Source organism: Thamnophis sirtalis, unplaced genomic scaffold (genome assembly GCF_051295495.1).
Source record: "Thamnophis sirtalis isolate CommonGarterSnake01/CBP01778 unplaced genomic scaffold, rThaSir2_p1.2 scaffold_6, whole genome shotgun sequence".
In the NCBI taxonomy this organism is placed as follows: Eukaryota; Metazoa; Chordata; class Lepidosauria; order Squamata; family Natricidae; genus Thamnophis; species Thamnophis sirtalis.
The window spans coordinates 67,550,088-67,576,559 of NW_028261386.1; the positions used below are offsets into that span (position 1 = coordinate 67,550,088).

Consider the following 26,472-nt stretch of genomic DNA (forward strand, 5'->3'; position numbering starts at 1 on the left):
ATAGAAAGCAATTCTCGTTATGGTTTAGGCAAAAAATCTGGTGTTTTCCCTTCACCACACACACATTCATGGCAGTTATTTTATTTTTGAACTATTTTTGATACTAAATAAGAAAAGGTAATAGTATTACAACTGAACCAGTTAAAAATCAAATACAGAATAAACTTAAGATCAATTTCTACAGGCTCGCCCAATAATCAGGACAAAAAATATTAATTCAACTAGTAAAGAGTTAGCAATAATGTAGTATTTTCTAGAGTGATGATGGTGTCTCTGAATAGAGTATGGGGAAGATTTCAATTGACAGATTTCTCATTCATTCAAGACCTTAAAGTGATATAAGCTATTGTGTATCTTTGTGAAACATTGAGAGTGACCACCTGAGTCCACTCAAAGCCTTTGCCCAAATCTAAAATGAAGAGAGAATATCCATCTGAATTTGGGACAATGACACCCTTGATATATCCATCTGAATTTGGGACAATGACACCCTTGATACATCATCTAAACAAGCCAAAACATTCAGCTTGAGAATTATTGACAAAAGACAAACAGTAAATTTAGGGGGAGAAAATGCAGAGTAATTATTTAAAAATGCAGGAAGTAGTATAGTAAATTCAGAAGGCACAGCAATCTTGAACAGGAAGGAAGTTAAATCAATTGTAATCAGAAGAAAGTAAGGTATACAATTCGATATCCTTCAGTTATGTAATGTGAGGGAGTTTTTAGGCTTACCAAAATCAGTTCAGCTGTAGAACTTGTGGATGGTATCTGTGCAGACATTGAAACTATATTTGTAATATACAGAGATGACAGAGAAGAGCAGGAGAAATCCCTCAGCCAAACTGTACATTTTACAAAATGAAAAATCTCCAGTTCTTCATTTTTTAAAAGTCTCTCGTGGGTGACTTTCATTTCTTCCATCCTTAATTTAACACAAAAATCCAAATCCATTCCTACAAAAATTTGTAGCAGAATCTTTTATACTCTCTTCCAAGAAATTACAAGGAAGAACCTTTAAAAGAGTTTTGTGAGCTGCAAACCACCTCTATCAGATGCATAGAAAGGCATGCAGAATTTAAATTGGGAAGTAGGTGAAAGTAGGAAAGAAAGACAGTTTGATTACAGAGATGCAGGTTTCATATATGAAACAGATTATAAATACTTATCAATTAAGAATTGTAAGAACTCTGATATATTAAAAACCCATTGTGTTCACTGAGACATTCTGAGATTGCCTGGAATTTTTCTGATGTATATATCTTTAGCAATCTCTCACTTGATACTATTAATTTCTTGTTTGCCAAAATGTCATATGGTTGCCTACCATATAATATCCTGATTCCTTTAAAAAAAATTGTCCCCAGAGACAAATCCTGCTCTTTTTCAAAAGTATCCAGCAAATGTATTGTTTCCTAAATAGCCAGTTAATTGGAATGAGTAAACCAACTCTTATATTTCTACATCAAATAAATTATTTCCTTTCCCACTGTAGACCAAAGCAGTGCTAATAAATAAATTACAATTATGCATAACATTATTTATTAGACTATAGCAAGTTTAAAGATGCTATGGAGATTATTTTATTATAGTGGCTGTCTTTACAAATTGCTACCACTTAGGAAAAAAATGAACTATCTGCAAAACTATATATAGTTTGTTTGTTTTTTAAAAGAAAAGAACCAAAAGCAGAACAAATCTGAAAATAAATATTCAACTGGGGAAAGTAAAGACGTTCACTTGTGAAGAAGAGTTTTTGAAAAATGCATTCACAAATCTCCCACAAGGGCCTTTCTACAGAGCCTTTAACTCAATACAATACAATAGCAGAGTTGGAAGGGACCTTGGAGGTCTTCTGGTCCAACCCTCTACCTAGGCAGAAAACCCTACACTGTTTCAGACAAATGGCTATCCAACATCTTCTTAAGACTTCCAGTGTTGGGGCATTCACAACTTCTGGAGGCAAGCTGTTCCACTGATTAATTGTTCTGTCAGGAAATTTCTCCTCAGTTCTAAGTTGCTTCTCTCCTTGATAAGTTTCTACTCATTGCTTCTTGTTCTACCCTCAGGTACCTTGGAGAATAGCTTGACTCACTCTTCTTTGTGGCAACCCCTGAAATATTGGAACACTGCTATCACGTCTCCCATAGTCCTTCTTTTCACTAAACTAGACATACCCAGTTCCTGCAACCGTTCTTCATATGTTTTAGTCTCCAGTCCCCTAATCATCTTTGTTGCTCTTCTCTGCACTCTTTCTAGAGTCTCCACATCTTTTCTACATCGTGGTGACCAAAACTGAATGCAGTATTCCAACTCTGGCCTTACCAAGGCATTATAAAGTGATATTAACACTCTTTGGTCCTTCAGTTCCATGACTATAAAATACACTGTATTTAAAAGATACTTAAACAGCCACTGTGAAGCAGGAATAGATATCTACTAAAGCTACATTGCCATATTTTGCAAAAGGTCATTTAATTATTATTCATTATTTTTATATCAAGATGTAAATTCAGATGCCTTGAGACGTGTATGACTCTTCGAAGTTATGGCAGTCACAGAACAGGTGCTTTATAGCCCATAAAACACCCTTGTTGTAAATTGTTGTGTCTCACACATACACACACACCATGGTCAGGTGACTGCATGTTGGGCAGGTCATCACATGAAAAATGGTTATAGATCTTCTCCCCCCACAACATTTTTTGTTTGTTGTTTTGAGGTACACTACTTTCTCCACAAGGGAATTGTTTCAACTCTTTAATTATTTGTATTGTCTTTTTTGCACTGGCTATGACGACCTTTTAAGTGCACAATATAATCTTCAGGAAATTTTAACTATATAGTAATGATATAGTCATATTTGTTAGATCGGCGGCAGTACAAATACGAACAGGCGTCTGAGGTAACCTTCAAGAACTCTTTATTGCAGGCAAGAACAGTAACTGTAAGTAGACCGGCACCTCTCCTCCGTCTGACAGACTTTTATATGGAGCTGTCAGACGGACGAGCCAATAGCCTTTCGTATGACAGCCCAGCAACTTGCAGGCGCGTCTGATTGGCTAAGACGCGCATGGCTGCTGCCGAGCTGTCATTCGTAAGTCCGAGGACTTACGAGGCTATTACAATATTGTGCTCAATTGTGCTTTGTCTTACACAATTTTGGAGATAATATACACAATTTTAACAGTAGCTGTTAAATACACAATTGAGGGTTACTATATAAAGGTAATCTGAATTTATTGGGTTTAATGTGATATTAATGTATTTTAATTAAAATGTAGCGTTCATTGAAGTGTTTAAACAATTTGAAAAGTGCATGCATTTTACAATCTCAGAATCTCTGTTTAACCATTGATTCTGTTTTAGGGTAATCAGAAGGAATAATTTCACCGAGCAACGATTTCAACATTTAATCCGCTTAATCCAGAGACACTGAATTTTCTTCAATCAGAGGCTGCACATTGTTTTTAGGGGAAAAAAGTTTTTTTTAAATTATTGTTTGAGGACCACAGAAGGATAAGTCTGTAACTCAACTAAGTCACTAAATAGGTAGACTTTCTTTTTAGACTGAAAAAGAGCATGGGAAATATTAAGGGTGAAACTTTTACCTCACAGAGGCATAACATATCCATTTCCATCTTTACTTTGGAGAAAAAAGCAAATATCTTTGCTTTTGACTGAATTTCCTCAAAGCAATTTGGAGGTACTCAGAAGATCATAAGCCTGAACTAATGAGTTCTCTGGATATAATCTGTTTTTATCAATCAATACAACCTAAGTATGGGCTAAATTAGAGGTACACACTTCCTCATATTTTCACCCTTAAGTATGTATGAAACAAACTTAAGGTTGAAAATGAGAAACTATGTAACTATGAATCATGATATACATAAAGCAATACAGGTAGTCCTCGACTTACAACCTTTCATTTAGTGACCATTCAAAGTTACAACGGCACTGAAAAAAGTGACTTATGACCATTTTTCACACTTATGACCATTGCAGCATCCCCATGGTCACGTGATCCAAATTCAGACAACTGGTCATATTTATGATGGTTGCAATGTCCTGGGGTCATGTGATTAGCTTTTGTGACCTTCTGACAAGCACAATCAGTGGGAAATCCAGATTCACTTAGCAAGCATGCTATTAACAAATGCAATGATTCACTTAACAACTGTAGCATGAAAAGTTGTAAAAGGAGGCAAACTCACTAAACAGATATTTTACTTAGCAACATAAATTTTGGGCTCAATTGTGGTTGTAACTCGAGGACTACCTGTACAAGTAGCCTTGACTTATAACCATTCATTTAGTGACCATTCAAAGCTACAATGGCACTGAAAAAATTGAGTTATAATCAGTTCCTGCACTTACAACTGACATAGCATCCCAATAGTCATATGATCAAAATGTGAGTGCTTGGCAACTTGCATATATTTACGATAGCTGCAGCATCCCCTGATCATGTTATCACCATCTGCAACCTTCCCAACTTGCTTCCAACAAGCCAAGTTAATGTAAGAAGTCAGATTCACTTAACAACTACATGATTCACTTAACAACTGGGATGAGGTTGTATTTTATTTAAGGGCATAAAATTGAGCAATGCTTACTTAATTGCTTAATGATAGAAATTGTGTCTCAATTCTGGTCCTAAATGAAGGATTACCTTCATATTCATCTTCATGCACTTTTCTCCTAGAATACGTACAGTATTTTGTATATGATTTTATTACTTTATTTTATTTTTAAAATAGCATTTTTATATTTTCATTTACATACACATTTTCAACTGAAGAAATGCATCACAAAGGTGAGAAAAGTGTAAATACTGAAATATAGCAGTATTTCGATGACCATTTACATTTTGAAAATTCAGTGAATCTGTCTCCTTAGGCAAAATCTCTTTGAATGATGCAGGTATTCAATGTAATGATAACCAGCATTCTCAAAAGATATATATTTCTCCTCTGGACAACATTTTTCCAGCAAAAAATCTAGTGACACAAGATAATTACTTTTCCTTCTGAGTTCAGTTAAGAGAACAGCTACTACATTATTTTGTATCTCTCACACATGCTAATCCCTGAGGCAAGCCCTAGGTACTATAGGCAGCAACAAGAAAATGAGTAGATTTTAAAATATTATTTCTATTTTCAGTAAATGAAGATAACAAATTGACTACTTCTGTAGCCCATGGGCTAATTCAAACTTAATTCACTTCAACTAGCCCTTTTCCATGAACTACTTGGATGATCAAGTTATACCGATAAGAAATATGCCCATAAAATTCAACATTTATCACTGTTGCCAATGCTTTTCTCATAAAAAGGTCCCTCACAATCAGAAATCCCTTCACTACTTTTAATTTTAAATAATGTTTTATTTATAAATGGGAAAGGGATTATATGAATTTTGTTAAGAATGTATTATCTATTCTTATTAAGTTTCATAACATCTTGAACAGTCCTTGGTCAAGTTTGCTTCCAAACAACTTTTTTAATATAATTCATAGGAATACATTTTACTCTTAACAATGTAAAATTATATGCTTTAGTAAGTGCATATTTATTCAATTTAATTCAATTCAATTTTAAATTTCCTAAAATATTTCATAAAAAATCACACCAGTTTTGGAGATACTATATTTCAGGAAAAATATATTATTTTCACTGAATTAAAGTTGATCTTAGTCAAGAGGGCAATCTCATGAAATATAGGTAGTCCTCAACTAAGATCATAATGGAGGCCAGAATTATGGTCATAGGTCCTTGCGGTGATAAATTGAGTTATCATTGACTGGACCCAACTTTTTGACATTTTTTGCAGTAGTCATTAAGCAAATGCAACAGTTGGTAAGAGAATCAATTTTCCACGATTTTTTTGCCATAAACTAGAAGTAAATGCTGAAGCTAGGAAAAATTGTAGCAAATCATGGTCATGTGATTGTGAGACACGGCAAAGTAATAAAGGTGAGCAGGTTACCAAACGTTCAAAATGTAATCATGTGACCATGAGACAGGGGAAGGAGGCTATAGTAACTTCAAAAATGGATCTCAAGTAGCTTGGGTAGGGAGGGCTTTGCAATATCAAACATTCATTAAGCAATTAGTCATAAGTCAAGGACTACCTATATCAGAAAGGATGTTATATAAAATAAGATCTATCCTCACACATTCCAAAGTGCAGGATGAGGCAATGGATTGAAGTTACCAGAAGACACATTCAGATTGTTTGGGGGGGGGGGGGGGGGGGCGGGAATCCTTCCTAACAGTAAGAGTAGTTTAACAACGCAATCAATTACCCGGCAAAATGATGGCTCCCTTTACCTCTCAGATATCCTTTCATTTGTGTTTCTGCATGGAGCTAGGGGCTGGATACAATGACCTAAACAATCCTTTTATCAAATATGATTTGGTTAAAATTAAATTTCCAGATAATTTAATTGTATTTTACAGCCTGGTTAAGCATTTGCAAGTTTCTCCTCTTCAGATTCTGACAGGAGTATAGAATAGCCTGACCACTACATACCTAGCAAATCATGTGGCTATATCTTTAATAGGGAGACTTTTCTCCAAATATTTTTTTACATTAGAATTAGATTAAATATTAACATTCAAAAACCAGACACCTAAACTTTCTTTTAATTAATATTAAATAACTTGCTGCTACTTGATTACCATAAAGCTATTTGTACTTATTTTAGAGCTGTGCACACTTTGACATTTGGAAAGAGTGAAAGACACCTCACCATTGTTCATTAAAATATAGTATAAGTTTTCAAATTTTATAAAAAAATAAACATGCTTTAATAGTTTAATTGATGGCAGACAAGTGGTAAAACCCAATGTAGTTCTTCTAAATCAGTTTCAAACCTAATTTCTATTGTAAAATCCTTTGCTTTGCAGGGGCACTAAAATTGTATTCATGCTAATATTAATGATAGATCACTGAGAAATTTTGGCTCACATTGTCCAAGTGTATGGCCTTTGTTTTGTTTAACAAACATTTACCTTCTCTGCTCTTCTCCATGTTCTCCTGAAGGAACTGTCAGGCATTCATCCATGTGACCATGTAATAACCTCAGTACGTCACCTCCTATTAGATAGCCTATAATGCAGAGCAAATAAAAAGTTGTATATTTTAAGATTAATCCTATCTCCCTATAATTTTTCATCAACTTCTAACTATACTTGATATTAGTTCTGTTTCTCAGTTTTCTATTTAATTTCAAAAGACTATACTAGGACAAATGGAAATGATCGATTCAGAAAAGCATGTATTGTCATCTAATGAGACAATTTCATGCACCATGAGGTCTTCTTCATTAAATGCTATGAAAACTTCATTGCTTCCAAAGCAATGTCTCTCTTCAGGCATGCTGTACAATATAAGAGTTCTGTAAATACTATCTGAAGTCTGCTTGGAACAATACATATAATTCACTTGTCAAAACAGATTTGTATGCATTAATTATATTTTAATTTTCCTTTACACACTCAGATTATCTCTATTATCTATAAAATGTGATGCAAAATATGGATTTATCAATAGAAATTTATTCAATTATGAATAAATCCTGAATAAAATAGACTTCATATTTTGTTCACTTACTATGCCACAATTAATTTTAAATGATTACAGATACTATCATGACAGAGATTAATAATGGCTACAGAAGAAAACTGCACTATTCAGCAAAATTAATTGATTATCTAAGAACTTTTTCTGCATCGTAGGATAAAGGAAATAAATGTTTTTGATACAAATATTTTAAAGAGCTGAACCATACTTTTAAAATGGTGAAGCCTCTATGATAGATTGAAAACTTAAGTATTTTCAAATATTCACGGACAAATTGCCAAGCCAGTGCAAAAGAAACTTAACTTTTTATACACTAAAAGCTTAAATATAACTTTATTAATAAGCATAGAAAAAAGAGCCAGTTTGGTGTAATGGTTCTGGCACAAGCTAGAAAATGGGAGACCTTGAGTTCTAGTCCTGCATTAGGCATGAAACCAGCTGAGTAACTTGAGCCAATCACTCTTTCTCAGTCTTAGGAAGAAGGTAATGGCAAACCATTTCTGAAAAACCTTGCCAAGAAAACTTCAGGGACTAGTCCAAGAGGTTACCAGGAGTCAACATACTCAAAGGCACTAGAAAAATTAAAAATAGCACAGAAAAGGTGGGAAGATTTTTTTACGCAAAAATTTAAAAATAGCTTTCCCTCCACAAAGCTAACTATTTCATTGATGTTAGCATATGCCAAATGTATAAAAGATGCTTATTTTCAATTAATACCGTGTTTCCCCAAAAAATAAGACAGGGTCTTATTTTCTTTTGACCCTCCAAATAAGGGTTAGCCTTATTTTTGGTGAGGTCTTATTATTTTTCAGGTGCAGGAGGCAGCAAGCCCACCAGGCCCCACACTCTCTGTCCCACCACCTGCTTGCCTGTGGCCACAATGATCCAAGTTCTCCTTGCATCCTGGCCTTCACCTGCCCTGCTTGCTGGCCGCCAAACAGCTGGCTGTGCTGCTCTGGCCTTGCGGAGGGCTTTTCCTGGCAGAACACAGACACACACACACACGCAAACATACACACTCCCCCTCCAAGGCAGCCACATCCCTGCACTAACTTGCTTTCCAGCTCCATTCTCCACTCCATGTGCAGGACAAGAAAAGTAGACTGTGGGCCTATAGTAAAAAAAAAAAATAATACCAGAAAATACCTTTCAAGTTCTCGCAAAAAAAAAAAAAAATCTCGCGAAGTTGGAAGTAGTCCCACAAACTACTTTTCTTGCCCTGCACGTGGCAGTGGAGAATGGAGCAGGAAAGGAGGTTAGTGGAGGGATGTGGCTGCCTTGGGAGGGGGGGTTAGGGATCTCTCTCACACACACCCACAAACCATCCTTTCCTTGGGAGCTCTGCACAGATGCAGAGAAGGCTTCGGATAGAGCATTTGGGGGATGTGCATCTGCGCTGAGATCCCAAGTAAAGAACGATTGCCAGGAAAAGGTGGGGGTTTCCTCTTATCCTGTTCTGAGTCTGTGCTGAACTTTAGAACAGGGTAAGAGGAAGGAAAATCTCCCCTCCCCATTTTCAAGCGGTTTGCAAAAATGCCCCATTCCGAGCCTTCAATCCTGCAATCCTGGATAATGTGAAGGCTTGGAATGGGGCATTTTTGCAAACCGCTTGAAAATGGGGAGGGGGGATTTTGTCTCTTATCCTGTTCCCAGTCTGTGCTGACCTTCAGAACAGGGTGAGAGGCTGGAATATCCTCCTCCACATTTTCAAGCCATTTGCAAAAATGTCCCATTTCGAGCCTTCAATGTGAATATGCAGATGATAAGCGACCTCCTGTAGACATGAACATCCATATACTTGGGACATCAGAAGAAGCTTTGCAAGGAGACACTGCTGTCGAAGTGCAGGAAATCTCCCCCCCCCCCCAACCTGCAGATCATCCTTTCAAAGAGGAGTTTAACCAGGACGAAGAGGTGGCTGAAAGCGGTGTTTGTGTCGCCTTCATCCTGGTGAAACTCCTCTTTTAAAGGACGATTTGCAGGTGGGGGGGGGGGATTTCCTGCACATCAGAAGCGGCGTATCCTTGCAGGGCTTCTTCCGATGTCCCAGATGTACTGATTTCCAAGCCAAGTCAACCTTAATACAACCTCTCTCAAGATAGTTTTTATGGTATGCAAAAGAACAGGTAGATTATAAAAGATTTGATAGTACTGTAGGTGGCTAAGAGGGCTCTAAAAATATCCAATGTTAATACAACTATTTGCCAAACACCCCCTTGCCTTCTCTTTCATATTTATTATGAATTCAGCTCTAAGTGTTCCTGAGTAAATCTAATTTTATAACAAGCAGAACTACCATCTGCCTTAATTTTTTTCCCCTAAATGGATTAATAATAGAATCTGAAGAGTACTATTTTGTATTGCAATTCTTTGCAAGGGATTGGAGTCATCATCACATTACAGAAACAACAAACTTAAAGTATAATGACCATTATTATTTTAACAGTGGTACCTTGAGCTACTTCACTTCCGGAACTGATTGGGGCAACACTCCAAAGTGTTTGCTGGAAAGCTGCATCCACACGCAAGCTGCTGTTGCCATAAGATAAATGCTGCAATCATTAGATAAAGAAATTGAATAAAGGAAAAATCTGTCATTAGACTAATATAACAATACATAACAATCATCCTACATTTGTTACATACTTTGGTAGTCTTTGCAAAAATTAAATTATCTGGATAACTGAATGTATAGCACTGTCTTCTATGAAATATCAGTTGAAGTCCGACCTGTTCAAGTTTCTCATGTCCCAGTAATATTCAGAATATCAGTAGCTGTAGACCAGTTGAGAACTAGCAGTAAAAGACCAGTACAGCAGATAAGATGAATGAGCTAGAATTAATTCAAAGCTAGTTAATTATACTGCAATCACCCTCCAAATTCCCTTGTCTACTTCAAAAGTACTTAACAGTATTTCCCTGAAATTCGGAATGCAGAAATTGTCAGTGTAGAATAGCAATTACAACAAAAATGGTGGAGTGTTGCTAATCTGCAAATAGTTTTTTGGGTTTTGATTAAACATATGTACAATCCCAGCCATTATTATTTGTTTAAAAAAGTACAACGTCATAACATTGAAACCAAACCACTTATATTATTTAGAAATGAAAATAGTTCATTTACTTTACTTTAGTTAGTAAAGTGAAAATAGTTACTTGCCCTGAAGTATGCTGAATTTTCTACTATTTTAGAATAGTCAACTAATATACAACTTTATTAATATGATATCTAGTTGCAAAAGATCTTAACAAGTATAACAGTTTTATAAACTAAAACACAATAAATTTTACTACACAAATGTCTCATTTGTCATTTCTAAATAATTGGTCTAGGAAAATTACTGAAAAGGTATTTTAATTAACAGTTACATTTCAAATAATAATTTAAAAATAAATTTTGTTTTGAAAGCTATGACTAAATATTTTCTTTCCGATATTATGTTTTTTGGTTCTGATTGAATTTGTTTATCTTGTGATTTTCCTTGCTACTTGTGCACCAGAAAATGATTAGCAATAAAAGAACCTTCTTTTTTTCTAGCTAGAGTACCTCTGGATGGAAAAAGTTTATTACTACTTTTTTGTATCATAATCAGAGGAAAACTTATCATATTGATGTATGGTTATCAAATTGATGTATACTTGTTATATTACTTTTCATTATTTATAGGGCAAGCAAATCTCAAATTCCTATCTTCAGGATGTTTTGTCTTTCTAGCCCTTAGCTTCAGTTTATTGGCATTCATTCAATCCCTCATCACATCCACGGTTCAGTCCAGACAAACACAGCTGAATATCATAAGCAAGTTGATGACACCGCTTCCAAAATTCCTGATGATTGGTCCCATCAGTTTCATATAGCATATCTGGCCCTAAACCAAGAATGACATGTGATGATTCTGCCAAGCTAAGTTCTTTATTATTCTCACACTTACAGACAAAAATCTTCCATTATTAATCTCTGCATTTACATTATACTCTTGTAACCTATAAGGGAGGGGCTGTCTTCACCATTTCTCTCAAAGGTAATATCTATATTGAGTTGCATTTACTCCTCTGGAATGCACCATCTCCTTCCTGGGAATCCAGCTCTTTACTGCATTCCATCAGACCAATCAGTACTTTGTGGCATTTTATCCTCATGGAGGCAATAGCATGCAATACTACTGCATTAAGAATGGAATCACTGTAACATTGTCGTCCCAACTCCAACTCACAGAAATGCCCCTATAGAGAATCATAGTCGTAATTCAAAACCTCAAAAATAAATCAAGTATGTGTCCTCCAGATGATCTCTGGCTGAATAAATATAGGTGCTCCTTGAGTTACAATAATCCATTCAATGATCGTTCAAAATTAAAATAGTATTGAATGAATGGCACATATACCTGTTTCCTAAAGGTTATGGTCATTGAAACACTCGTAGAGTTATGTGATTAAAATTTGGGTACTTGGCAGCCCACAGATAATAACAGCTGGCCCAGCAGGGCATGCAAAGCTTGGCCGAAGGAATTTGGTGCTGGGGTAGATGCCATGGCATGGGGCTTGAAGTGGTACCCCTTGAAGTAGCACTGGGCCTGAAGTTGAAGCATAGGGGTGGTGACAGGTGGCTGAGATTGTCAATGGCCCCAGGCCTCTACCTCAGCCCCAATGCCATCAGCAGAATCATTGCTGCTGACAAATGCCACTGGGTAGGGCAGACAAAAGAGCAGAGAGCAGGGAGGGGAGAGGGGAGAGAGAAATGGGGTGTAGTTCAAAAGAAGGCAGTTCCTTGCCTTACCATGCCTTAGAGCTAAGAGACCAAGCCAGGAATGGCTTGGGTCTGGATGGTCCTTTCCAAACAATAGTGGGATTTGGTTAATTATGGCAATGGTGATTGCTGGGATTGCTGCCTATAAGTGATGCAATTTCATGAAGTTTTGGCTAACAAACACATTGCTTGGTGGCAATAATTCCAGAAGCAACTACCATCACGACTTGAAGACTACCTATAGCACCTTCCCAAGCACGCTATACCCAAAGAAATATTTATATCTGAATCATAGTAAATATAAACAAATGGATACGGGAAGAACCTTTTCAAGAGTGGACACAGAACTGACTCATTTATTTTTATAATTTCATTTGTATTTGCTATTAACCTAGATTTCTGTGTAATAAGAAATCTATTTACAAAACTGTTCATACTTCTACAGCTATTTTTAATAATACTATTTTTAGTGCCTAAGCATTCATTTCATTTTGAAAAGAAACGATATAAATATCTACTCTCACAGAAGAAGTCTATCAGATAGTCTTGATTTCACCTTGTTCCTGTGATGACTTACAGGAACAAAAAAGGCATCACACCTTCTGGCCTGGAAGAACTTTACATTCTATTTAAAATATGATATTTCTCAAAATACAGTAAGTATACTAGAGCCCCCAAGTATATCTGATAGTCTCACATAATGGCAATGAGGAGTGAAAGAACTGTCAATGTGGTCGTGTAACATCATACTTTACAACTGCATTGCTTAACAACAGAAACTGGTTTCAACTACCATTGTTGCATGAGGACTACATGTACATGAACAGCATTTTTAAATGCTTTTGAACAAGAAAAATATGAGATAAATATAAATATGTATTTAAAATTACACATTAGTATTCATTTTAATTTCCTACAGCTTTTCTTTTATAGTTTAAATTTATTTTAAAATTGAACTTTTTTGGAGAAGCTGCCTTATATATAAGAATTTCAGTGCCAGCATGGCTTGGATAAGGGTATGACTGAAACATATGTTTATATCTTATCTATTTTTTCATACTCACTTTTGTAATTTTTAAAGTTTTATTAAATAACATATTAGTATACTCTCTTCATCGCTCACCAAGTATCTTTCTGATGAGACACTGACAAGGATGAGATCATCCCCAACACGCACTTTTTCTCCTTCTGAACGCTGTTTGGAAGCAGGATGTATAGTCCACCAGCAGGCTTCCCCTGCATGGAAACATACTGTTTTATTTTGCATGTAGAATTGTGAATATAACCACTGACTTAATAATAATAGCAATCTACAACAATGAAATACTAGAAGTCCAGACTAAAACACCATTGCTTTGTCTTAAGATGCTTCCACATAAGGTTCTAAGTGGATCATTTCCACTTCCTAATCACTCACTGTTATTATCTTTATTTTTCCTAAGTTAATATGCTACAAATATCACTACCGGTTAGTTTTCGCATTGGCTAACCAATAATAGAATGTTATTCTGTCATTATTTAAAATTATAAAAATAAATTGCAGCAGCATCCTTGTTTTCAGTATATGCATATATTTAGTATTATGCAAAACAAACCATATAGCTATGAGAGGAATATTTCTGGCTTCAAAGTTACATTTCCTTCTTTTTAAAGCTTCTTGCAAACAATGGTGCAGAAAACATAGTAAATTAGCAACTTTCCCAGTAGCTGTAACCATAGTTCCATGTTACAGCAACATACAGTGTATTAATAAGAGAAGGAAATATATTGTAAACATTGAAAAAAAAATCAAGAAAGGAGAATTCTGAGGAAGACAGATGACATGACTATGCAAGAGCTTTTTCTGGTAGAAAAACAGATCACCCATAGGCTGTGCAATATCACAATATTCCAAAGGGGGAAAAGATGTATTATAGTTTTAAATAAAACAATGCAAAACCACAGAGCCCCCAAAATCAGCCAACTTTATGAGTTAGATTTGGAGTTAATTCTGTACAGAATTATTATTAGAGCTCTAAGTAAATTTCATCTGTTAACATTCCACTATATTTTTTGCTTCGGGCCAAAGTTCTTTTAAAAATTTCAAAACACAATAAATGACATGAATATCTGGCCAAGTCTATTCATATACTTCAACTATAACAACCCTGTATTCTACAGTTGATAATAGTCCACATCAGTTACAGAGAGATATAAGTGTGATATCAGCCTACAAGACTGCTTCTGCAAAAAAAAAAGCCAGAAATAATCTTACAACTGACATTGATAAATGTTGTTCTTTCTGCATTTGTCCCAGCTGCATGGTCTGCTTGTTTTTGCAGTGGACTAATCTAGTTCTTATAGTGAAACTATCAGTGTATGAATGGACAAAGAGTTTTGTTTATCAGTTGGTTTGTCACAGAGCTACCCCAAGATTACCCAGATGGATATGGTTATCTAAGGAACAATTAGAAACTCCATCTCTCTATTCCTAAATTCAGCATCTTAACCATTACACCACACTGACTCTATAAATATATGTTTTAAAATGCTGCCGTTAAAATATAACTGTGATGGACACTCAATTTTCCCTGTCCTAAAACACAGGTATAATTTTGAAAATATCTATAATCCTAATTTTAACTTCATAGAAAATCAAATCTTTGTCATCCTACTCTACACCCCAAATATGTGCAAGCAGACTGGGAAGATAGAATAAGAAAGTATGGTACACCAGAAAATATTCATTCATATTGGATGAATTGAAAATAGGAGTGTAATGCCATTTTAACCCCATAGCACACCTTTAGAAGGGAAGTGAGGTAAGAGAAAATTAGCACCCACATATATGTAGATTTGCATGGAAATCAGCTCAGTTTCCTTTTCAATGTGTACTTTTGAAGTATACAGTGTATAGTACTATCCAATGATATCACTACCATGGATGAATCTAACAGGAAGCTCTCTTCAAGAGTGGAATAGAAAGTGGCCATTCTGTGACCTACCTCTTTCTTTGAGAGTCAATCAGGACTGCCCCAGGATGCATACAATCAAGCAACCCATTAGAATGCCAACCCTACCAACAGTAAACAAAAAGCTGGACTTTTGTCAGAAATATAAATTATTAAATCTCAAAAGGGCCATAAAAATAAAAATGCAGTCTTTTCTTCCACAAAGTAGTCACCTGTGGTATCTTCTTGCAAACCTACATCAAAAGCCAATTTATCCATTGATGTTCGTGATGTGGAAAGACAACACAGATACTAAGAAAAAGAAAGAAACAAGTGAGTGTTTTAAATAATATCATTTCTATTTATATTCCACCATTCTATGCAGGGAACTCACATACAATCACATATAATCAAAATTTTAAATACACACACAAACACAAATACACAGACAGACACACACACACACACTGTGTATACATTTATACAGCATAAGCATTAACTAAAATAAAACATAAATAGCTGTAAGGCAAGATACACTTCCATAAAATGTCTATATTTCTTATCATCACACTTCAATATTTCAAAAATGAAATATTATAAAGAAATAAGGTTTTTAGAGCTTCAAAAATATGGAAAGACAAAAAAAAAACAGATTTACCAAACTAGCTACCAAAACTCTCCATTTTATATGGGGTACACAGACAGTGAAAATACAGCATTCAAGCAAAACAAACATGCAATTTGGATGCAATCTATTCAATATCATATTGAATAAATATTAAACAAATAAAGTATCCCAAAAGTCTATAAAGTTGAAATGCAGCCATAATCTAAGTCTAGTGTTGAACTATATTGATCCTGATACATAAAACAAAAACATGCCAACACTATAAATACTGTGGATAAGGTTATACATACCATGCCACTGTAAGAATGGCGCAGTAATATTGCATGTCCATAAAGGAGAGTTCTATGACCACCACCTTGCGCAGTCTATGCAAATTAAAATAACGATTAGTAACATGTTGGTATAAAGCTGTTTCTTTCTTTTTAGAGGAAAAAACTATTTGTCCAATGTTTACATTCTCACTGACAATATCACTGACCAAACCACAGAGCTGTCTCTGCAGACAATGAACCTACTAAATTATAGATTGGAATGGCAACCAGAGCTCCAAATATGATCATCAGCAATCTCTTTACAGTCCCAGAGTAGTCTAGGGTATGTGGTGGCAGAAATCCAGCCTTTTTTGGAAATATTACGGCAAATCCTGACTGTACTTAATAATCTATAAAAACAATGTTCTCTAAAAACTGAAGAGCCTGTTGCAGAATATGTAAAGAGGTTGTCTGTTGAGTAAAAAACAAAACTTTCATTTATTTTCACTACTGATTTTTTTTATCATATACTACTCCTACTACATTCAGCAATCAGTACTTGTTTTCACAAAACATTCTATTCAAGCCTGTTTATTGTATCAGACACTTTTTTCTTAATAAATGTACAATAAACATCATGGTTCAGGGATCATGGGTTTCTCAGATGTACTGAATAGCAAAAATTTGCCCTTCTCTGCCCCAATTTAGCTTACTGGTGCTCCTTATTTTCTTTCCATCAGAATTCTACCAAACTCCCCACAAAGAGTAAACAGGAATTCTCCTATAGTTTTTTCATTCCCTCTTTTTTCAGGGGAATTATAACTGTATTCTTCTAATCTTCAGACCCAGACCCAGTTTTCATAAACACATTAAACCAAAAACAAACCACATGCAGTTATACCATTTATATCTGCAGCCTTAACATGTTTTAAACATACTACAAGTAATTCTCACTCCAAAAATCATACAATGAATATATTTTTAAATCTGTGCAGATTAATAGTTGCTTAGTGGGGATAATTTAAAGTGTTAGCTATTCATCTTAAAGTCTTCAACAAATTAGGATGACTATTTGAACAGCTTCAAACTATCTAAACTATAAACCTATATGTGAAAACTTTCTGTATTAGTTTACTGAATAAATGGAAGAAGTTTTTTGTATTGTCCATTAAGTGGTCAGAATGTTTCCTCAGAATTACATCTAGATCTCACTCTTCTTGACTTTTATCATATTTATAACTATTTTCTGCATAATTTGTTTTTTAACTTCAGTTTCATAGTCTGCATTTTATCTATTATTAGTTACATAGGATGCCTAATCAAGTAGAAAAACAAGAAACTAAATGCCACCCACTGTGTATTTATTTGCTGTTTTTATAAACATGGTGTCTTGGCAATGTGCAATATAGAAACAGAATAATTATAACAATATCTTAAAATCTCAAACCCTATGATCAAAATCAATACTAAATGCATGTCAATGGCGCATCTTATCTAAATGCTCTTTGGAAAAGCTCAGTCTTTTTTTAAGATCTTGGCAAGAAACACTAGGTTTAAATGAAGTTATAACATTGGAAAGGCAAACATGCTTCAACTAATGTTCATACACAATCAGAATAATATGGGACAAAATAACTCATATCTAGGTTTATCTTCCTTGGTGAGAATATACAGAATGAACTAACTCATAATTGATATAAGATTTCTTGTTCAACAAATTTGCATTCATGTGCCATTTGTCATATTCCCCAAAATTTTGATATATGATAATTTTTCACATTTGTGAAATTGAAAATCATGTTCACCATTGATATAAACACTTATATCAGTTATAATTACAGGTAGTGAATGTAGAGAACAGACTTGAAGGTCAGAGGGAAGAACTGTTACCAAGGCAACAATCAGCTAAATGAGGCCTGAGCCCAGTCCAAGACAGTAGTTTACAAAAATGCCTCAGACAGACCTTCAGCTAATTCACATGAAGATAAAAGAGAAGGGCATTAAGATATGCAGGATTCTGTTATTATAGCTATTCCAATAAGAATAGCTTTAGATCTACACAGTGTCTGTTTCTTAGTGTGGTCTATCTTATAAGGCTGACATCACATCTGACTTAAATATATGTTTTGTTGACTTTGATGAGTTTAAAATGCATACCTTTAAGGCATTGTTAGTCTAGAATAAATTGCTACACTGTTGTTAAACATAATCTTTGTTGTTGTTGCTATATAAATATATTGTCCAGAGACTTCCCTTAAGTGCAAATGATCTTCTAAATCTTAAGTGTAAATGATATTGTAAATCTTGTAAAGTGTCCCTACATCATAAAATAAGATATAACTCCTTATCTATTAAGGATGTGTATGTATAATGTTAACATAATATGTATACAAAAGCTTGCTGGAATGAATTGAAATAATTTTTTCCAAGCTTACCTTCATCATAAATTTCTGGAGCACCATTAAAAAGAATAAGAAAAAAATAATTACATATTACAGTCAGTCTGCATTTTTATATAATACTGGTTTTTCCCTATACCAAAAGTTTGAGAAAATTATTTATTACATTTACAGCACTAGAAAATAAAAAAATAAATCATATGCATATGTAACAATTATGTAAAATATTAATAGGTGTGACACAAAAAACTAATTTTATGAGAAAACATTTCTGAATTAATGTATGCACTTATTTATGCATTAATGGAACTGCATTAATCTTTTCTAAACAGTTCATAAAAATAAAATATTTTTAATTCTCTACTGTGTAGTATTGATTTCAATGCTTTGGAGGTTCTAAATCACAACAGAGTGAAAATGACATAACAAAACAGGATACCAATCTTATAAATTAGCTTACTTCAAAATACATTATCATATGACAATGTTTAGAGTTGCCACGCTAGGAAGCATGCCCTGTAAGTGCCCGTAACAATCTGTGATCTACTAAAATGCTTCCCATTACCATTATAAGCCTGGCATTCAATACCCTGTTAATTGTAAGTGATAAATTGATATGTGAGATTCATATATTCTACTGGCAGAAAAATAGGATATTGTATCCTAATTATTAATAGTATTACGGTAGTATTTTGATTATCTAATTTGTCTTATGACCATATTTGGATGTGCTAGAGAACATGAACAATTACATTTGCCATTACATTCATGTTTTAAAATATGGTTGTTTTTACAAAATGCTGAACTATATGTCATTTTTAAACTGGGTCCAGAAGAGCTTTTTTTTATGCTGTCATCACTGACTTTTCTACATCTAAAAACTAGTGTATGGTTGAACAGGTGCGGGTTTCGTAGTTGGATCCAATCTGACAGTCATATCTATCCACTTATGAAAAGTCAAGATAACTAAATAAAGATAGCTAAAAGTTAACTAAGTTTTTAATTTTAATTTTAGAGTTAACTAAGATAGTTAAAAGAAAGAGAGAAGAGCATTTGATTAAGTGCTGTGAACTTTGATAAATCTATTTCTCAAAGGAAAAGCTTTTCGATTATGTACTTACTTGTACTGGCAAACAAAAATAACTAATAAAGCTGGGCAGCTCTTCGAATTTGAAACGCAAAATGTTCTTTGAAATGGGTGGGAGTGCACACATAGCACTGATTCAAATACTTGTAACCAAATGCATATTTTCCAGGAGTGAAATTCAGCAGGTTCTGGAGAACCAGTAGTGGAAATTTTGAGTAGTTGGGAGAACTGGCAAATACCACCTCTGGCTGACCCCAGAGTGGGGTGAGAATGGAGGTTTGGCAATATCCCTTCCCTCAGGAGTGGGGAGGGAATGGGGATTTTGCCGTATCCTTCCCTTGGAGTGGGGTGGGAATAGAGATTTTACAGTATCCTTCCCCTGCCACACCCACCAAGCCACGCCCACATAACAGGTAATAAAAAAATTGATTTTCTCCACTGATCGTTTCCCAAGTTGCCCAGGAAAAGATGCAGCTGCTTTAAGGAGAGAGGTGGGGGGAAGGAGGGAGGGAGGGAGGGAGGGAAGGAGGGGGAGAGAGGGCGGGCTCAGGTATTTCACAGCTCCAAGAATTAATGATGGACATGCTTCATTCAGAGGTAAGTGGCATTTATCTGCACTTATAGCCCATCAGCCCCCCCCCAACAGTTCATAGATAACTCCCAACAAGTCTGACACAGTTCCACTGTGTTTCCCATTTAGCACAGGCAATCACCCAATTACATTAACACAGTTAATTATGGTAATTGCCATGGTTCTGCAGCATGTTTTTCCAAAGTGCTTTTACAGCAGAACCATATATGGGGTTTCCCCCCATTACCTTCCATTTCATCTGCTGCTTCTGTAAGAACTACAGATATTGATGGAAATAGTGTTGTTCACCTTCTCTCTGTGATGGATGTGCTGTTGTTGCTCATGGAGAGGCAATAGACTTGTATTTTATCAAGAAAAAGTGAGTGGCTGCCAAAGGGGATGGATTATATGATGCAATCAATCTAACACTGCTCCAATGCCCTGCGATTTGGGGAGGGGGGGGAAATAGGTGGGTTTGGAGAAGGAGAAATCAATCTAATCTAATGCAGAACCAACAGACTGTCTGTTTACTAGCCACAGGGATTCCTTGGAGCTTTGTGTGCAGAAAGATATAATAACTGAACTATGTCTGAGGGTTTCTTTAATACATCTTTCACTGCATAGCACAAATACATATTTACTGAGCTCAACAACTGCAGAACTGGACCCTGAAGTAAACAAATTTTAATGATTTTTAAAGTATTTTTACTCCCCAGACCTACATGCACAGGCTTGAGAGAAGTAATTTCCTCAGGATTTGGCTGAATTTTGAATGCTCTTGCAAAAAAACAGTATTTGTTTGTCTTATGATGTAAAGCTATGAAGGTGAACTTTGGAAATATTTTAATAGCAGATACATTAGTTAAAATATATATGCAGAGTTAAGTATAACTGTATGCTTTCTTCTTTGATTTCTAATAATATATTAATACTTGTAGCAATAGACTATTAGAAGCTTATACTATGTCATGCTGATTGATTTTACATGTCAAGGTAGACCATGGTTTGTTTGTTTTAGCATTATTATTATTGTCTTAAATCATGTTTGTTTTATTTATTTTTGTTTATTTTTTATTAGATTTGTTTATAAATCACACATTTTAATAAGTTATGTAAACCAAGCAATGAATTAGATCGTATTAAGATTATTAACCAATCAGAAAAAGAAAAAGAAAACTAATAGAAAGATGGGGTTCAAGACAGCTTGATCTGCAATTTTTTTCAAAGCAAAAATTAAAGATTGTTATTTCCAATGTATCAAATTGTGACAAATGAAAATTTGCACAAAAGCTGGCAAATATAGATTCAGCACAAAAGTAGAATAATAATATATATATATATCTGCTTAAGTATAAGGGAGACTTTCTCAGATAAGAAAAAGAAACCTAGCGGGAGTTAAATTCTATTTAATCTAACAACACTTATTACAGCACACAAAGGATTACAATGCTACACTGCAGTCTCATTTCCTGCAATTAGTGGAACTAACTTAGAAATAAATATGTTTCAAATCCCCTTTAAATTTGTGGTAAAAGTATTTCCTTAATGTATTTGGTATCATTGCAATCAGATGAATTAATTATTCCATTTGTTTTCTATATTATGAAAAGAATAACTTGAATTTACTGCATGAGACTTTTTAGAGTCAATGACAATACATACAATTAATCACTCCCTTGTGATTGTAAGCCGCCCTGAGTCCCCTCAGGGAAAAGGGCGGCCTATAAATTTTAATAAATTCAAATTCAAATTCAAATTCAAACTCTGGCTCATATACTGTCCGAAATGTGTACTCACTCACTGTATCTATCTATCTATCTATCTATCTATCTATCTATCTATCTATCTATCTATCTATCTATCTAGGTAAACACCTACTGGATGTGGTACAGATAGTCCTTGAGTTACGATCACAATTGAGCCCAAAATTTACGTTGATAAGTAAAACATTTGTTAAGTGAGTTTGCCCATTTTACGACTTTACTTGCCTCAGCAAGTGAATCATTGCATTTGTTAAATTAGTAATGCAGTTGTTAAGTAATTTGAATTTCCCATTGATTTTGCTTGTCAGAAGGTCATAAAAGCTGATCACATGACACTGCAGCCACATAAATATGAACCAGTTGCCAAGCACCTGGATTTTGATCATATGATCATGGAGATGGTGTAACAGTGTGAAAAATGTGACAAATGGTCATAAGACACGTTTTTCAGTGCCATTGTAACTTTGAACAGTCACTAAATGAACTGTTGTAAGTCAAGGACTACCTGTATTGTGTTATATTTATTGATTGACTGGTTCAAGAAAATTAAATAAAGAACACATAAATCTATCAGTGCTTATTTTACTCGGTCTCCTTAAACAAAAGACTACATGTTCTATCAGAATTGTGAATGACAGGATTGAAGTTTGAAATCAATAGAAACATGATATAAAAATAATTGGAAAGAATTTCAGATTTCAGGACCAGATGAACTGCATTCTAGAGTTCAGAAAGAACTATGTGATAGTCTGCATTTGTTTTAAATTTAATAAAAATGCCTTCATGTCAGTGTTGACTCCTGGCAACAACTTGTACAACGCCCTGCAGCTTACTTGGCAAAGTTTTTTAGAAGTGGTTTGCCATTGCCTTTAACTGAGCTTATTAAGGAAGGGCTGGGCTGCTGAGAAAAGCTACACAGTTAAATAAACAAATAGCCAGATAATAGTTAGTTTTAAGACTAAGCCTGTTGGACATGTACTTCTTTTGCTGGACATCTGGCAGCCTTCATTTAGCATGTTTAATCTTAAGAAAGATTTGTGAGAGAGGAACTGAAAGAAATTCTCATAAAAGTTGAGGACATTCTCTCTTATTCCAAAGTACAGGCTAAATAATAATGGATATAAGTTACAGGAAGACAGATTCCAATCAAAAACTTCATGTTCTTCTAACAATCAGAACAATTCAACAATGGAGTCAGTCAGCCAGAGAGGTGATGTGCTCCTTTTCATTGGATGTGAATGGGGATGATACAACTGCTATGATCCAAAGCAGGAAAGGTGCTTCAAATTCAGGGTTGTTAACCTTTTTACAGGGTAGATCTGTGGCTCAAGGGAAATATATTTCAGTTAAGGAGGCCTATACCTCCATGTGCAACTACCCCACGAGCTCAGGTGAAAACACAGCATTTTAAAGAGTTGCTGTCACATATAGCAAATCCTCGCATTTTGGGTCTGAAACACCATCTGGCTTTAGATCAAAATAGTTCCAGAATCCTAAAGCAAAAGCTGGATAGTTATTTGTCTGAGTGCTTTAATTTTGATTCCTACATTGAACAGAGATTTGGCCCTTCCAACACTTTAATTCTATTATGTTACTAGAGTTCTTATTTCAAAACAAAATGTTAAGTAAGCAGACCCACTGTAACTATCTGAATAATATTTTAGTCAATAATTTTGGTGAATGTCTAATAAAGATTAGAATACAGCTCTTTCATAAATTCCAATAAAAAGATAATAGAGGGAAGTAATCATTAATACACATACAACTGTAATTCATTGTAATATAGATATCCCAGGCAGGATATTTAATCCATACAGTTAGTAATAAAAGTTAAAACTATGTAGACATGCAGATCTGGACATTTCAAGCAGATTTACATGGTAGGCTTTAAAAAAAAATCCAACACTTGAATGTTCATAATAAGAATTATATATTTTCTTTTTTCTTGTATATCTATAATTTTAAATGTGTTATTTTACATTGATAGTATATGTGCATAAATAGCAATATAGCAATAGCAGTAGACTTATATACCGCTTCATAGGCCTTTCAGGTCTCTCTAAGCGGTTTACAGAGAGTCAGCATATTGCCCCCAACAATCTGGGTCCTCATTTTACCCACCTCGGAAGGATGGAAGGCTGAGTCAACCCTGAGCCGGTGAGATTTGAACCGCTGACCTGCTGATCTAGCAGTAGCCTGCAGTGCTGCATTTAACCACTGCGCCACCTTGGCTCTTAAAACATATGAATAATATAATTTCAAAGATTTCCAAAGCAAAAGTTGCAGATTTTTTAATATTTTAAATGAATGCACATAATGAATTCTTACAGGCTTTTTAATGTCTTAAAATAAGTATGTGTTTAATTAAGAGAAGTCTGGAACCTTCTATGTATATTGTGTACACTCTCCGGCAAATTGTCATTATATTCAACAATTCCATGTGTTCTAATTTGGTGAATAAAGCAAATCTTCAATATCATATATAAAAGTTTATGATATCACATGCATTATTTCATTATGATGTACATTTAAGAAGAAATATTATACAGAGTGTACATTTAGAAGATGTACTTAACAAAGCACAAAATTCTAAGTATAATTCCTTTATTGCAGGAATAATATTCTGTATTATTTAATAGGATAGGAAATACTAATGGATGCACCAATACTAACTAGCATTGTAAAAGTCTTTTCCAAAAAAAGGCTATTTTGAGCTTAGCAAAGCAATCTTGTGATACATATACAGGATTCAGAATAATGTGGAAATTTGACTTTCTAATAAACCAGGATTATATTGCATCAAGAGAGTCAGACATACCCATTTTTCCACATCAACTAGCTATAAAAAGAAAAAAAATGAATATTGTTAGTACAATTATATTTTGTAATATAATTCTCACAATTTGATATAAACATTTTTGTTAACATAATTATTTTAACACTTTCTTAAAAATCTAAAATTTTCAGACTATTGTACTGATAAAGATATATTCTGAAGACAACTTTAACAAATATTAAACTGAAAGATAAAACTGATCCTACCTTCAATTTCAGTCATATGGGCATAATACGAAGGGGGGAAATAAAATGAAAGAGAAGCAAATATAAATTTAAGTTTTAACATTTTAAAAATGAAATGGATATTATGATGTATTCATTGTTTAATTTCTCTAGAAAAATTGCATGTCATGTAATATATAACTTAATGGCTTAACATTTTACCACTTGTAGTTGTATGCTGTAACATAATAGAATGGAGAACTTTGAATGCTGCATGTTTTATGTAAAATGTTAAATTCTCTTGGCTATCATAAAAATGCCATAGTATTTTAACAATTCTCAGTCCTCACTGTTTTTCAAGCAGTTAAGAATTTGTGCATTCAAAGAAAATGAGAGCTGAAATTTCTTGAAGCTATAATAATACATCCTTTACATGAGAAAGCACACACAGACATACTTAAAACAGAGCATTCAAGATGCTGCTGTTTCTTTTTCCCACTGTTACCACTTCAGATCCCACACTGATATTTCCTTTCACAACATGATTTAAATGTTATTATGAGTTTTACAAACTGAAATTGATTGCATATATAAATTGTACCTAGCAACTTCAATTAAAGAAGTAGGCATTAAATCAGGGGTGTCAAACTCAAGGCCCAGGGGCCGGATCCGGCCTGCACCCAAAAACGGGATCTCATTTTCTCTGGGAGAGTGCTTGGGCATGAGTAATGTTGAGCTGGCCATGCCCATCCTGGTCACTGCGACTCCGGCTTCCCAAGGTCAAACACAACCCTGATGTGACCCTCAATGAAATCGAGTTTGACACCCTTGCATTAAATGTTGGAGGACATGTACCCAATAGAATATTGATAACATTAAAATAGCTACACAATTAATCTAAGTATATATAAGGTTGTTCTTCATTATTCTTTTTTTCTCTATATCATAGTAATCAGGAAAGCCAATAAGACTTGTTTGTGATTATTTCAGAAACATACATACCGGTATTATATTTGTTAACAAGGCAAATAGGGCAACAGATAGTGTCACCAGAAATGTACAGTGATATGCTGGCTAATTTGGACCTTTTTCGGCTGTAATTGCTATGCCAGTAAAGCAAATGGGAAGTGGGAAGAAACTAGAGACACTCTCTGGTACACTAACAATGCTTTTAAGAAGGAATACAAGGAAACCTCTCAACAAGAAATTGGTCAAAGACATATCTGGAAAAATATACTGACTGCTGTAATAGAGGTCAGAAGAAAACTGTCAGGCCCCAAAAACCAAGAAAGACACATAGAATTACTTTATTGTTACTCACATACGGACAGAAATCTTACCAAACTAAAGCAACTATTTGCATCACTATAGATATTATAACTCTTTTCCTAACCAAACTGTCCCAACTATCTAAGTTCCATTGTCTCATTGCCATCTGGAATGCCATACCATCCTGGGAATCCAGACTACCTTCCACCACCACAACTGAGTAAGAATTTTTTCCTC

The 26,472-nt window shown here is 34.6% G+C and overlaps 1 protein-coding gene across 1 annotated transcript in view; it reads right to left on the reverse strand.

Annotated features, from left to right (window-relative positions):
- RYR2 (ryanodine receptor 2) overlaps nt 1-26,472 on the reverse strand; it is a 276,429-nt gene that overhangs the window by 166,719 nt on the left and 83,238 nt on the right. Inside the window, exons 4-10 of the mRNA XM_087718053.1 lie at nt 24,785-24,805; nt 18,582-18,596; nt 16,186-16,260; nt 15,501-15,579; nt 13,461-13,573; nt 10,043-10,142; nt 7,020-7,116 (exon numbers count right to left, since the gene is read on the reverse strand). Coding sequence (XP_087574179.1) covers nt 7,020-7,116; nt 10,043-10,142; nt 13,461-13,573; nt 15,501-15,579; nt 16,186-16,260; nt 18,582-18,596; nt 24,785-24,805 — 500 coding nt within the window. The remainder of the gene's footprint in view (nt 1-7,019; nt 7,117-10,042; nt 10,143-13,460; nt 13,574-15,500; nt 15,580-16,185; nt 16,261-18,581; nt 18,597-24,784; nt 24,806-26,472) is intronic.